Here is a 12908-nt window from a genome sequence, read left to right on the forward strand (position 1 = left end):
CTTCTGACGCCCTCAAGTCCAACAGATATTCATCCTAATGAATACCATAAAGCTGTTCTCATAAAAAGTGAATAAAAAGTGAATCACGCACACCATGGCTCCCGGCATTTGTTTAAAAAAATGCTTTAGATATTGGCCATCTGCCATTAAGTTGCTTGAAACATCTCAGACAATTTATTTTTTCCTGAGACGAGGAATTTTGATAGCATTTTGAAAATTATTTTTCTTTCCGTAGTAAATTGCACTTTGCTAATCTATTAATGCACTAGATCACTTTTTGTAGTCAAATTATAAATAATATTCCGATATCCTCGGGCTCTGCTATTTGCTACATCTGTTGTTTCACATTATTTTTCTTTCCCTAACATATGGCTTCATAGTACAAGAGATCTTGACTGCTGGTGAAAAAAAGTCAGGATATTGCTATTAGGTTCCTTATCCTCAAAAGAAAAAAAAAAATCCCAGCTACTGGTATCATTTTAAACCAAACCAGAGATAATTAAATGGTATCCCAAAATTATCTGGGCTGTCTTCCCCCACCCTTCCTTTTCCATGGTCATGAAACACAGTACAGTGGCACATTTGGGGTGACATGCCAGATCCTGGGTATCCAGACTTGGGCTTCCAGCATTTCGGATACACGATATATTTGTTTTGAGAAAACCCAGACCAAGCGTAGCTCTCAGCACTCTGTATTGCTCCTTCCCCTTCAAGGGGTAAATCCCCTCACACAAAAAGCGGTTACAGGAAATTCTGACAGGCGTATGGCACATGCTGCACAACTTTATTGTAAAGTATAAACATACAGGATAACTATTCCTTTGCTACTTTAACCTTTTCCTTTACTAAATGGAAATCTGACCTTTTCTTCCCTCCCTAAACAACAGTTGTATCCAAAGCAGGCTGAGATGCAAGGCAGGACATTCACTGATCGTCTATCAAGTCTGATGCACATCAGAGCACAAGGTATTCTCTCCCCAGCTTTAGGAGCAAGTGTGTGTGTGTATATACACACAAATTACTGCCTTTTTTATTTTTATCATTTTTACCCAAGACACCTCTGTCCTTTGCTGACTTTTAATCCTACCTTCTAACATTTTCAGACGAGATAAACTCAGTCCTTAGAACAGCCTCTCCTGATGGATGCTCTTTACATTTTAAAAGGGATTTGGCCTCTCTGAGCCACCAAATCTTTGCCCAGTAAAATCCCGCTGATGGGGCAAGCCCCTCACAGCATCATCCCTCCACCATGCCCCCTCCAGCCTTCCACAGGGACCCAACAACAGCCAGGGCTCCGAGATGCCCCAGGACGGGCAGGTTTCGGAGTGCACTCCCTGGGCAGCATGGCACGTGAACGTGCTCCCAACAAGGCTGCAGGAGATGCTCCTCAGTGCGCTGTGCACCGGGAGGATTCAGAGTCCTGACGCTGCTCCTGCCTACACGCTGCCCGGGAAGGTGAATCTGGGCCCCTCTGAGGCATTTTCTCTTGTTGCAATTTAAATTCTAAGCACAACAGTCCCTCTTTTACAAACCCTTTTGCTGAGTTTCTGTCACTTCATCTTGCAGGGAGCTTTCTCCCAGCATTTTCTTTAGAGCAAGTCATTGTTCGAGCCATCATCTGGGCTGTACCTTCAGACTGATTACACTTGCAGATAATTAGAAAAGCTCTCCGAGTAATCTACATTCTGATAAATGACATCCAAGGTGACATCACCCTTATATCACTTCATTAAGTCTCCTTGAGTATAAGGCTATCTGAATTAAAAGCTATGTTTAATAAGTGAAAACAGTCAAGTGTCGCAATTTCCTTTTCAGGTAGCGTTACCCGCCAAGGAGACAGGTCATTAAAAATGCAGGCGCTCTCGGTATAGGGGATGCCTCTGTGTATTCAAAGTACTCGCCCTTCTCTTTGGCGCACGCCTCTTTCTGCTGCAGGTGAGCCCAGGTGGAGATGTTACTGTTGGAACGGGAGCACCCATGGGGCGACCACAGCGATGCTTGCTGTTAGCAGAGCACCCTGCAGGCACACCGCGGCTGTCTGCACAGGGGTGGTACAGTGCAAGACTATTAACGATGCAGCACTGTAGATTTGATTTCAATAATCACTTTGAAACTTATGAACAACCTGGCTCATGTCAATATATACACAAAACACTTGTTTTATCATCTGTTAATTTGAACTCCCTAAATCTCACGGCACTGGCAATATCAGTACCACGTGGTTTCGTACAGGAAAATATCTTCAGATGAGCTCACGATCAGAGCCCAGACCCCATCTCTGCATATAACGTGATGTGGGCAGAGCATTCGGCACGGCTCCCTTTGCAGAATCACGGCTATGAACTACAGTACCATTCTCTTCTGCAAAGACAGTTGTTTTCTTCTGTTAATCCTTTCCTATAAAAGCACATTTTTACCATAATGCATGGTACTGCAAACTACTTTTTCAAAAATATTCCTACATTAACCTGACGCGGCCTGTTATGACTGAAGTGAATCTCTCCAATATTCTTAAATGTAAGCAGCAAGAAATAAAACAATGAACTAAAACCAATGCTTGTTACTGTCACACCGTTTCAGTGATTACATTAGATCCCTCATATAGTTTGACGAAGTGTCCTCAAAAGCAAACCGTGGTATCCCTCAAGGGTAGAGGCAGCAGCTCCAGGGCCTGGGCAAGCACAGAAGGAGACACCTGAATGAAGTTACACCACTTCTGCATGAGGATCCGATCCTTCTCTTCTCTGGGGAAAAGCAAGGGACTCGGCTGTTTCTGCCGTATGCGTACGTACTGCTTTGAAATGGCCTGCCTCCCGGCAGAAATTATCTGCACAACAATATAGGTGTCCTTGGCAGCAGTACAACTTAGCAGCACTGGATCACGCCCTGAACCACGCCAAAGTCAGTCAATCGCTAGAAACAGCACTATTAATTACAGTAATGTATTGTGTTTAATCTTATCTAGAAATAAGGTGGGGTGGGCTAAATGTATTTTCATTTTCTCATTCTACACCTTATCCATCCCAATCAGGGAAAATTTTTCATGCTTAAAGAAACATAAATGACTAATGCAGAAGTTCTGCATATAGAAATATTTCAGAAAGTTGTGATACGAAAAGGTAACTTGCCACAGGGTGCCTTCTTGGAGAAGCTTTTCTTCTTGATCACAGCCTGCGGCCACGAGCACCGAGCTGCTCCTGCTACGTGCCAGCATCTCGATTTGGAGCACGAGCCTCCCGCACCTCTTGCCGGTGCTCAGGAGCACTATTGCTGTCAGAAACCGATGGCCTGTAGCCTAGTACCTCGCTGCATTACAAATTACCAATCAAATTTTAAAATAATGATGATGATCATTCATAATATTATTACATCAGTGGGACATTAAGACTCTCATACTAGCAATATAATTCAAAGCTAATGCTTTTTCTGATGCACAATTTACTTCAGTTTGTAGAAGAGGGAAGGAAGATGTCAGGGCATGTCATTTGGTACAATATTGAGCTATAATGTGGTATTTCAGTTCGATAGGGTAAGTTAGCCATCAAAAATAAATGTTTCTGCTGAATCTATGCCAAGGGACGGCAGCACGCCATTTTTACGTTCACATCAGAAAGCACAGGCTGTGAGCAATTGTTATAAAATAATGGCATAAACTATAAGGGTGATAAGACACTTTTAGAAATTATCCTAAAGATCTTTTAGCAATTTTTAGTCAAATTCCAGCCTTCGGGGGAGATTCCAAATGCCAAATTTAACAGCAGTGTATTCCCAGCGGTAACTGCACTGTTTCTATGCACAACACTCCTACTCCCATCCATGAATTGAAACCAAAAGCAGATGATATGAAATATGGAAAGTTTTCATCAATTTTCAATCAAAGTAAAATATATCCTCCTATGAACTAATTTTCTTTGATCAAAATTCAAGGCAATTATTCAACATAACACATTTAAACTGCTGCTGTGAAAAATTAAAAGGAGAGGGAAGGAAAGGCAAAGGGAGACAAGGGCAAGGCGGACGTCAAACGGCGTTATTGGCTTTACAATCTGTACCGCAGGAGGTACGTCCTGGCTGAAGCTTATCCACCGCATTTAAGCCCTGAGCAAATGCCTCAACCCCACACTACAGACATTGACGCCACAAACACAGGCTCACTAGGGACCTGGCAGTTTGAGGGCAGACTCCCTACATTTTGGAGGTTTAGAAATATTTTTTCTAGACAGGTACCCTCAATCTAATACCTTAATTCAGCAGAAGATCATTAAACTGGCAATGCTGCTATTGTCCCTATGGATCACCAGGCCCATGTCTGAATGACTCCAAGAACACGCGTCTCACCCATCATTTCCTTTCAAAATAAACTCTTCAAATTTAATGAACTGTATCACCCTGCATCATGACAGTGGTTGTGCTGAGAAGTACATAACTCAGTTAAAAACGAAATCACCCCCACCATTACCTGGGCGTTTCTGTAACTAAAAATAATTCCTTGACTCTCCATGTGATCAGAAACAGGAATTCCTGGAAAAGATGGTATTTCAAATGGTGGGCAGTACCTCAGAAAAGGAAAAGAGGAGTGAATCTGTCAGCCACCAGAAAATAACAGAGGTCAAACAAGATGCTTCTAAAGGTCAGGAACCTCAGTCACAAAGGCAGACGGTGTTTTCTACACACTGAGTTGAGGCTGCAAAAATTTATTTAACCCCAATTTCTTAAATAACGTTAGTGAGAACAAAAATCTGATCAACAATTTTGTGCTACCTAAAATGAAACCATTTCACTCTGTGCTAATACTTTCCTACAGGTGCATTTCCCTCAAAAGTTAAACTCAAACACACACGGTTAGTATATGGCTGTGGGCAGATGGTGCTTTGACACAGTAGGTGGCCAATTTGTGATGTGCAGATGGGTGACAAGGCACAAGTTGTGGAAATATTCTCCATCTAAAACAAACTAACAAAGGACCCCCAAGCCACCCTGCACTCACTCAAAAGTACTTCTGGGTCCTGTGGAAAATACTGGTTTTCCTGCTGGATGGACAGCCAGAAAAAGGAAGAAATAGAAGAAAGGAAGAAATAGAAGAGTAAAAAGAAATTTTACTCTTTCCATCTACTTCTCTTGTCCTGCAAGGCTGATGCTGCTGTTCCATTTTCTCTACAACCTACAAAATTCAGTTTATTTTTTCTATCTGTCTCCAGCCAAGCTTCCTTACATCAGCTGTGCAGTCACTCCTCTGCAGCCCACGTCCAGCAGCACGAGGAGGGTGAAGTGAATGAAGTTACCTGTGCATTTACGGTCTGTGTCTTCCTTCTTTGACCCACTGATGGTTAACTTGCAGTTGAAGTTCTCCTCCCAGTACTCTGCAAACCACACGTTCCTTCTGTTGTTCTCCAGGGTGCGGGAGGTAAAATAGGCATCGAACCCTGGAGAAGGAGACAGGTAGAAAGCTGAAGTCTAGCTCATACGGCACGGGAAGTACTGCAGCCTGAAAAACAAATACTCTGTTTATATCTTCTTCCATATCCAGCGCACGTTCGCATCTCTATCCACACGAGATGACCGTGGTAAGAAAGGAAGTCCGTTGCACATTTTATCTAATCAACTGCATCCTGCAAGTAAATTACTCTGCTACTAACTGCGAGGTATAAAGCTTGGTAAGATATATGTAAAACAGAGATTAATATAAAAAAAGAGTTATAAGCAAAAAGTATGGATTAGATATATACCGATAAGGAATGAAAATAAATGATATGGTGCAGCTGGTATTAGGCTGAGCTCAATACAACTAATTTTGTAATTAACCTCCCCAGACCTCCAGAGAAGGCAGTTTCATCTGACTAAACTGGCCATTATCAGTGCACCTTACTGTTTTCGTAGCATGTATTTTTCCCTTAATTTGCTTTCCCAAAGGTACGGATAAACTTAGAGAGCGAAACTTCTAAGAGGTAACTGTGAATCACCGCGATCTTCCAGACGCTTGGATTAGACATCCTGAAGGGGGGCGGGGGGAAGGTTTCCTTCCTTAGACCTGCGAGATTCAGTTTGTTACTGAAGCCATGTAGCCACAAACACCTTGCAGGGCTGCAAAAGTGACATACAACTCCAGTATTAAAATAACAGGGAAAAAATGATAATTTTTTAAGAGCTGAGTTGAAGTTCAGTAAAGATATCCAAAGCCCCTGAGTTGGTTTTTTTTTTTTTTTTTCCAAAACACATAGTCCTTTGTATTCACTGAAAGAAACCACATACCAACTATTGAATCGTTGTGTAGCAGTGACTAGTTCATAGTCTTCATATGGCTCTTAACCATACTATATCTCTCTGTAGCACCTCACCAACTTGCCAGAAATGAAACATATCTTGCTTTGGCTTGCTTTATTTTTTTTCAGAAATGCATATCACTGTATATATGTATGTATATATTATGTGTGTATATGTGTATATACACATATACATATATATGTGTGTACGTATAGCAATTAAAGAAAAGGTTTAGGCTAAAGGCTTACAAACCAGGAGGGCAAATAAAAAGAATTAAAACTGTACTACAAAATTATACAGTTTATTAAATTCTGATAACAAATTAGACGTGCCACAGTGTAGGGGTTTTCTCTATCAAGTTTCCAAATTCTATAGTTTAAACCGAGCCAAATATCCTTTAACAGCTCAGACAAGATCCCTTCAAAGATTGTGCTCTTTTTAATGGATTTTTCTTACAATACAATACAGAACTCTGGAACAAAGACTTACTTTCCCAATAAGCAATGGTAACTTTAGACCAAAAGGAACATCACATTACTAACCGCCCTGCGCGCTACTGCTTCACTTTGCTGTACTTAGGCACTCTTCTCTCCGTTATTCTCTTTCAAAGTTGAGGTAACTCCTTAGAGCCTAAGGAAACCTTTGTGCATACAAATAATTGCAAATCCATGGACAGATATCCTAAGTACTAGTACAACGGCAGAAATCCGACCCTTGTTACTGCAATGACCGAAGCTCCCACGAGAGCACGTGTGACAACAGACTCGAGTCAGCACCCGTCCCGGCCGGGGTAAAGCTGCTCCCGACAGACAGCGGTGTGTCCTCGGGAGCACGAGAGCAGGGACGAGCAGGGATCACCGCTCTCCCACAACGACATCTTTATTTTATTACTATCCCAGTATACTTGCGGTTTTGCTTGGCAAACGAAAGATTTGCATGAGGACAAATATATTACAGCACGACTACGCGCTCATACGTGAAGTCTTTTGTCCTTTTTTCTTGTCTTGTTTTGTTTTTGTAGCCGGCAGAAGCTGTAGTCTCTCATCTGTTCAGAAGGAAGAGTACATGGAGTGACACAGCCAAGTATTCTTGGCATAGAACGTGGAAAAGGTTTATCACCTGTGCACCAGAGGTGCCAGAAAACCAGGCAATCATTGTTCCACCCTTTTAGCCAGGTTACAGACTCCTGGCAGCTGAAACCCCTGCTTAGTTTTACAGGCTTTCCCAAATCTGACGGTTCCTGTGAAGTAAGGGGGCTGTGCCCATTCTCTTCAGAGAGTTATATCAGTCTTATAACAAGCATATTCGAATAGCAGGACATTCACCACTGTTACTAGTGCCAAGTAGTTTTCCTAAGACTTTTTATTTATCTGTCTTTAGCCTGTAATGAGCAACATTAGAGCTTTTGCTTACGGAGACAGTTTAGATTCCGTATTTTTCATGTAACCTTCCATGTAACCTTCCAGAACTGCAATCCCAGTTCAAGTTCAGGTTATGAAAGAGTTTTTCCTTTCACTAAGAAGGTTGTTGAGGTATTCAGACTATGCAAATCTGAAACTTGGATAAAGCAGATCAATCGTAAAGAGGACTTGAAAAATGCTGGTTGCGCATTGAGAAGCTCAGAAGTAAATTATCTGGCATCCGAAAAGTGCAAATCCATTGAAGATGCAAATCTCAGAATATCTATTTTGTCCCTTTACTTGGCTTTACAGCTTGTACTAGCATTGCAGGAGAGGGGGGAAGCACAGAAGCAGCAAGCTCTTATAGATACTAAACCATCTCTCTGTATTGCATGATCACATGGCTCCTTTTGATTTTGCAGTTAGAAATGACAGTAAATACCTATTCCATTGAAAGAGAGAAAAAAGTTCCTTGCACCATAGCCAACAATTTCTCTCACTGAAAGAGGTGGGTAAATTGACTCAATCTGGCCCTGCACACAATGAAATTGAGTCAGAGGAAAAAAAACATATGGCATCGTTAAATTAGCATAGCAATCCATCCACTATGGGATAAAAATAGACAGCATGTAAACAGATGTTTACAAATAAGAAGATTAGGAGTGGGGTCAATCTGTCTCCTTGTATTAGCTTTGTGTACTATTGACCGAACTATAATATATATTTTCCTAATTCTGAGTCTACTGTTCATGACTCAGCATCCAAAGCCCACTGCTCATAAGACACAATGTACATCATCTCCAAAAATCAAACTAGAAGAATAAGTATTGGAGTCTTCCAGAAACAGCCTGAAAGCAAATTAAAATTTTACCTGCAGCCTTGCAGGAAAATATGTGTAGGTCTCTCCTGCAACAAATACATCAGGATGCTTCAGAATGATGACAAACTCTAAGCAACACGGCATACCAACTTAACGCCGTGCTGTCTAGTTGGAAGGCAGCACCTGAAGGACTGCAATCAAATCGTGGAAACCTGCAAGTAAACCACCAAGATGGGGTAGGAGAAAACCTCAGTGATGTATTTAAGTACTATTGAATATTTGAGTCAACTCCATATACTCAGTATGGCTCGTCCAGCCCTTAACGTGTTTTTTGCAGCTTGAAATGAAAACTTTCCAGAACAAATCTGCACGAAGCTGCAGGAAAAGAGCCGACCTGTGATGGCAGAGACCCCCAATCCCCTCCTGCTGTATTTACACTAAGGCAGGGACTTAACCCGGGGTTCTCATGTTTTAGGGAAATCACTTAATAAAACTCTCCTGCCACAGCTGTTCTGCTTAATTAACAACAAATCAGTGACTTATGGATGTTTCTGTGCACAGTCTCTAGAAAAGGACCGCACAATTTCTGAACTTCTTGAGCTGAAATTTCCTAAGGAAAATATTCATGTGTCTAGGTCAGAAGAAAATTTAGAAAATACTCTTAGATTTTTAGGTACATACAAGCTAAACCTGTTTTCCTGTAAACCCGTGTGTATTAGTTTTCCTCATAATTAAAAAAGCATTTCAAAGGGAATATTAAGTCATAAGATCTGCAATATATATATGGCTCAGAAAGAGAAACAGTATACCTTACCAATGTGCCAAACTAACTGACCTCTGGGAAAAGTACTCTATAACTTAATAAGATAAAATCAATAAGTCTTGATAAAACTGTAATAGAATTCCATAAGAATTACTCTAAACCTTTACAGATTTAATAACAAATAACAACATTCTCATTGATTTTTTTAATGATCCCCCTGCATTCTCAAGAAGGAATATAGATCCCTATTAAAGAGTGTACATTTTTTATCATTATTTTCTATTGGCCCAGACAAGCAGGCAAGCGACTGACTGACAGAGGGATGGAGTTAAGCAGCAGGGCAAAGTTCTCGTCATTCCTGACTGGGTAGAAGCACTGTGCACCCACCGGCCGCGTTGCAGATCACAGCGCTACTGCTCCCACGTAGCCAAAATCCTGGAGGAGGCCTCCAGAAGGCATCACCTTTGCAAACTGCCCTCCTTCCCTACATACTTAGGACCAAGAAAAGTCCCCCATAGCCAGGACGACGTAAGTGGAAAGAGTCCTCCATAGGAGCAAGGCCAGGAGCGTGCTCACAGGCGTCATTTTTTATTTGATAAATCCTTACAACTTTTACGCAAAGTGCTGGCACACATGCACAGCTGGGGTACGACACACCAGAGGAGAAAGCCTAGGGTGTTTCATATCGTCTGGTGCAAACCTGCGCACCTCCACTGAATTAATGGAACTGTGCCAGTTCACAGTAGATGAGATTTTCATCCAATTTAAAGATTAGTAAAGAATGCTCAGTGTAATCTCACTGCTCCTAGAACGGGGGGTTTTCTGTTTTTTCCCTGTATCGTTCCCGAGAACACTGTGAGAGAAGTTATTATGACTGTCTGAAATACACCGGCTGAACTGAATACACACCACACTTGTTGCTCTGTGATTTGAGCCAACAAATCATCACCATTTCATTTTTTTCCCCCCATTATTTTCAGAAGGGTAATTGTGCTAGATGTACTTTAAAGCAACTTTAAAAAAAAAAGAAACCTAGAGGAAAAATGTATTTTTCAATTAAGAGAAAATAGGATCAATTTAAAGATCTTACTATTTTTAGACTTCACATTAGATGCATGGCTAATAAGTAAAGTAAAACCCAACTACTCAATTCTCAGCAAAAGCCGATCATTTGCTAGTGTGGCGATACCGCTACCATGCAAGCAACCTTGTCAGCGGACTTTAGGAAATCCCACGATGAGTTTCATGATTTAAATTCCTATTAAGGAACAGTTTGTAGAGTCAAGTAGTTACATATCTTCAGTATTATTGTATTTTGAACACTAATCATAAAGCTATGACGGATCTATGCAAAGATTAGCGCCATGCAAATATTGTGAGCTAATGCGTAAGGATTTGTCACATGAGTTTATTTAATAGCCATGACTATAGCAGTTCTCTGACTCTCCCGAGCTCCTCCTGAGGCGTGAGCGCAACTGAGAGGAGCATAAGAACCTGCTTAGGAGACAGCGCTGCAAAACGCCACAAAGCACAGAGCTGGGAAAAAGGTGTACAAGCCCCTGGGCAGTGGTGTGTGGCGATGGGCAGCTCCTCTTCTGAAGAGGCAAATGAAAAATGGTCCATGAATAGGAGCTTCTCCACCACTCGTTCCATTGTTGATCACACGTGACAAAAATACGTGGTTACACACTGCAAAATACAGTACGTCACCTTTGCAGGTCGGTGTAGAGTGAAGGAACTCCTGAAATCGCAGCAGGATTAACATTAGCAACATTAGGTAACATTTCACCAGATTCAGACTGAACTGTAATTTGTTAACTCTTGGAAAAAGCCAGTGCTTGCAATTGTCTCAAAAATCTACAAAACATAAATTCTGTCTTAAATCTCTTATCAGTCAGGACTATTTCTATGCTTCCCATGTACCATAAAGCTGTCCTGCAAACACAAGCAGTCCTATCTATGTCAGTGGGTTTGAGTCAGAGGGACATCTGAAATGCATATCTAATTTTAGATACTTTTTTTAAAATTAATATAGTTCATAAACACTAAAGCTGAAATACAGGCAAACGTGTTCTCTATAATAATGACAGACTTAAGCCTGTGCTTAAATGTAATCTTTTTGAACCAAAGACATTAAGACAACTTGCATACATAGTGCTAAACATAAGAGTTTCGGGTTCAGGGGCTCAGGGAATTAGATGACCCAACCAAAAAGAGCTGGATGCTTAAATGTAAAAGTAGGAATAATCACTTCTTACCCTTGTACATGGCCAAGTACTACACTTGCGTGACAAGATTTAGTGATTTCCCCATGTTCCCCATATATCATACTTAAGAAAATTACTTTTTTCAGCAAATACCTCTAAGAGATATAGATAGTTATTTTATGAGATTTTACAAATTAAAATAAATCTCTTATTACTTTAAATCACTGTGATTTGATTAAATCATTATTCTTACACATAGAGAGATGATACTACCTAATGGGTTCATTTATTTTCCACCCCAGGATTAATATATAAATTAACTACATAGAGATGAAACAGACTTTAAAAAAAAAAAAGGGGGGGGCGGGGGGGGCGAGTAGGGGAAAGGGACCAGATGCCAAGCGCTACGGAGGGCTGGTGAAGCGCAGGCGAGGGGAGGGACGTGCGTCACTTGGCTGTGATGCCACCAAAACCTGAGCGCTTCTGGTTGTTTCCCTGCTTCGCTCAGCGGGACACTCTCGGTGCCAGCCTACGCACCCCTTTGACCAGGACAGGAGTTCGCAGCAGTGCTTAAGTGACTGAAATTAGAAATTACTGGGGGAGGGTGGGAGTGTCTCATCCCCAGCCGGCTGGAGTCAGGCTCTGCATGTCAGATTTCCTCTGGGCATTTTATTCTGCGCCGTTTACGGTCAGTCACCTGGACAGAGGCGTGCCAGCACCGCGTCCAGCCCTGCCCCAGGAAACACTCGCAGCCCTCCAGCCTCCCCCTCCACTCTCAGAAACCCCTCTCAGGTCCTCCCAGGCCAGGGCATTGCTGGGGAAGAGGATGACACAGTGCCGCAGAGCCGAGGACGCCTAGAAGAGCGGCTTGATTCTCAACCAGAAAATGAGGCTCGCTGACTTGTGGTTGCTTTTTACACCCAAAAAAACCCCCAAATGATTTATTTCTAACATTAATCTTGCATCTCTCCTTCCATTTGATGTTACACGTCGCCCATTTTCTGCCTGAAAGCATAACGCTCAGCTTCCCTGGCAGAGATGGCCGAGGGAATTATACGTGCTTTGGAGGATAAACCAGGCTCCAAGACTAACGATGCGGTTTGCCATGGTCAGCTGCATTACGGAGGGAAAGAAAGGCAGGTTCACAGAGGAGGCATTTATCATGGGGAAGGCGTCAGGCACACAGCGATAGGGAAAGGACGGGCTGCAGACGAGAAAGATAGCTGTGCAGGAGGGCAGGGAGGTACCCAAAAGAGAGCAATCCCCTAGGAAAAGAGAGGGATTAGAACAGGGGATCCAACGCTGAACTGGCACCAGTGAAATCATCAGCAGCCAAGTGAAATTTCCAGTATCTCAGGAGGTGAGCTGCGGGCGGGCGGCTCATGAAGGTCCACAATGATAATGTGCTGTCGGCGTGATTGAACCAGATATTTTTTGAGAGAGACTTCTGTCACTTC

The 12908-nt window shown here is 42.1% G+C and overlaps 1 protein-coding gene across 3 annotated transcripts in view; it reads right to left on the bottom strand.

Annotated features, from left to right (window-relative positions):
* Positions 1-12908, bottom strand: part of GRM7 (glutamate metabotropic receptor 7) — a 314851-nt gene that overhangs the window by 113897 nt on the left and 188046 nt on the right. For all 3 annotated transcript variants that reach the window (XM_075514164.1, XM_075514166.1, XM_075514165.1), the window contains exon 5: positions 5283-5423. In XM_075514164.1, coding sequence (XP_075370279.1) covers positions 5283-5423 — 141 coding nt within the window. The remainder of the gene's footprint in view (positions 1-5282; positions 5424-12908) is intronic.

This window comes from Mycteria americana, chromosome 11 (assembly GCF_035582795.1).
Source record: "Mycteria americana isolate JAX WOST 10 ecotype Jacksonville Zoo and Gardens chromosome 11, USCA_MyAme_1.0, whole genome shotgun sequence".
In the NCBI taxonomy this organism is placed as follows: Eukaryota; Metazoa; Chordata; class Aves; order Ciconiiformes; family Ciconiidae; genus Mycteria; species Mycteria americana.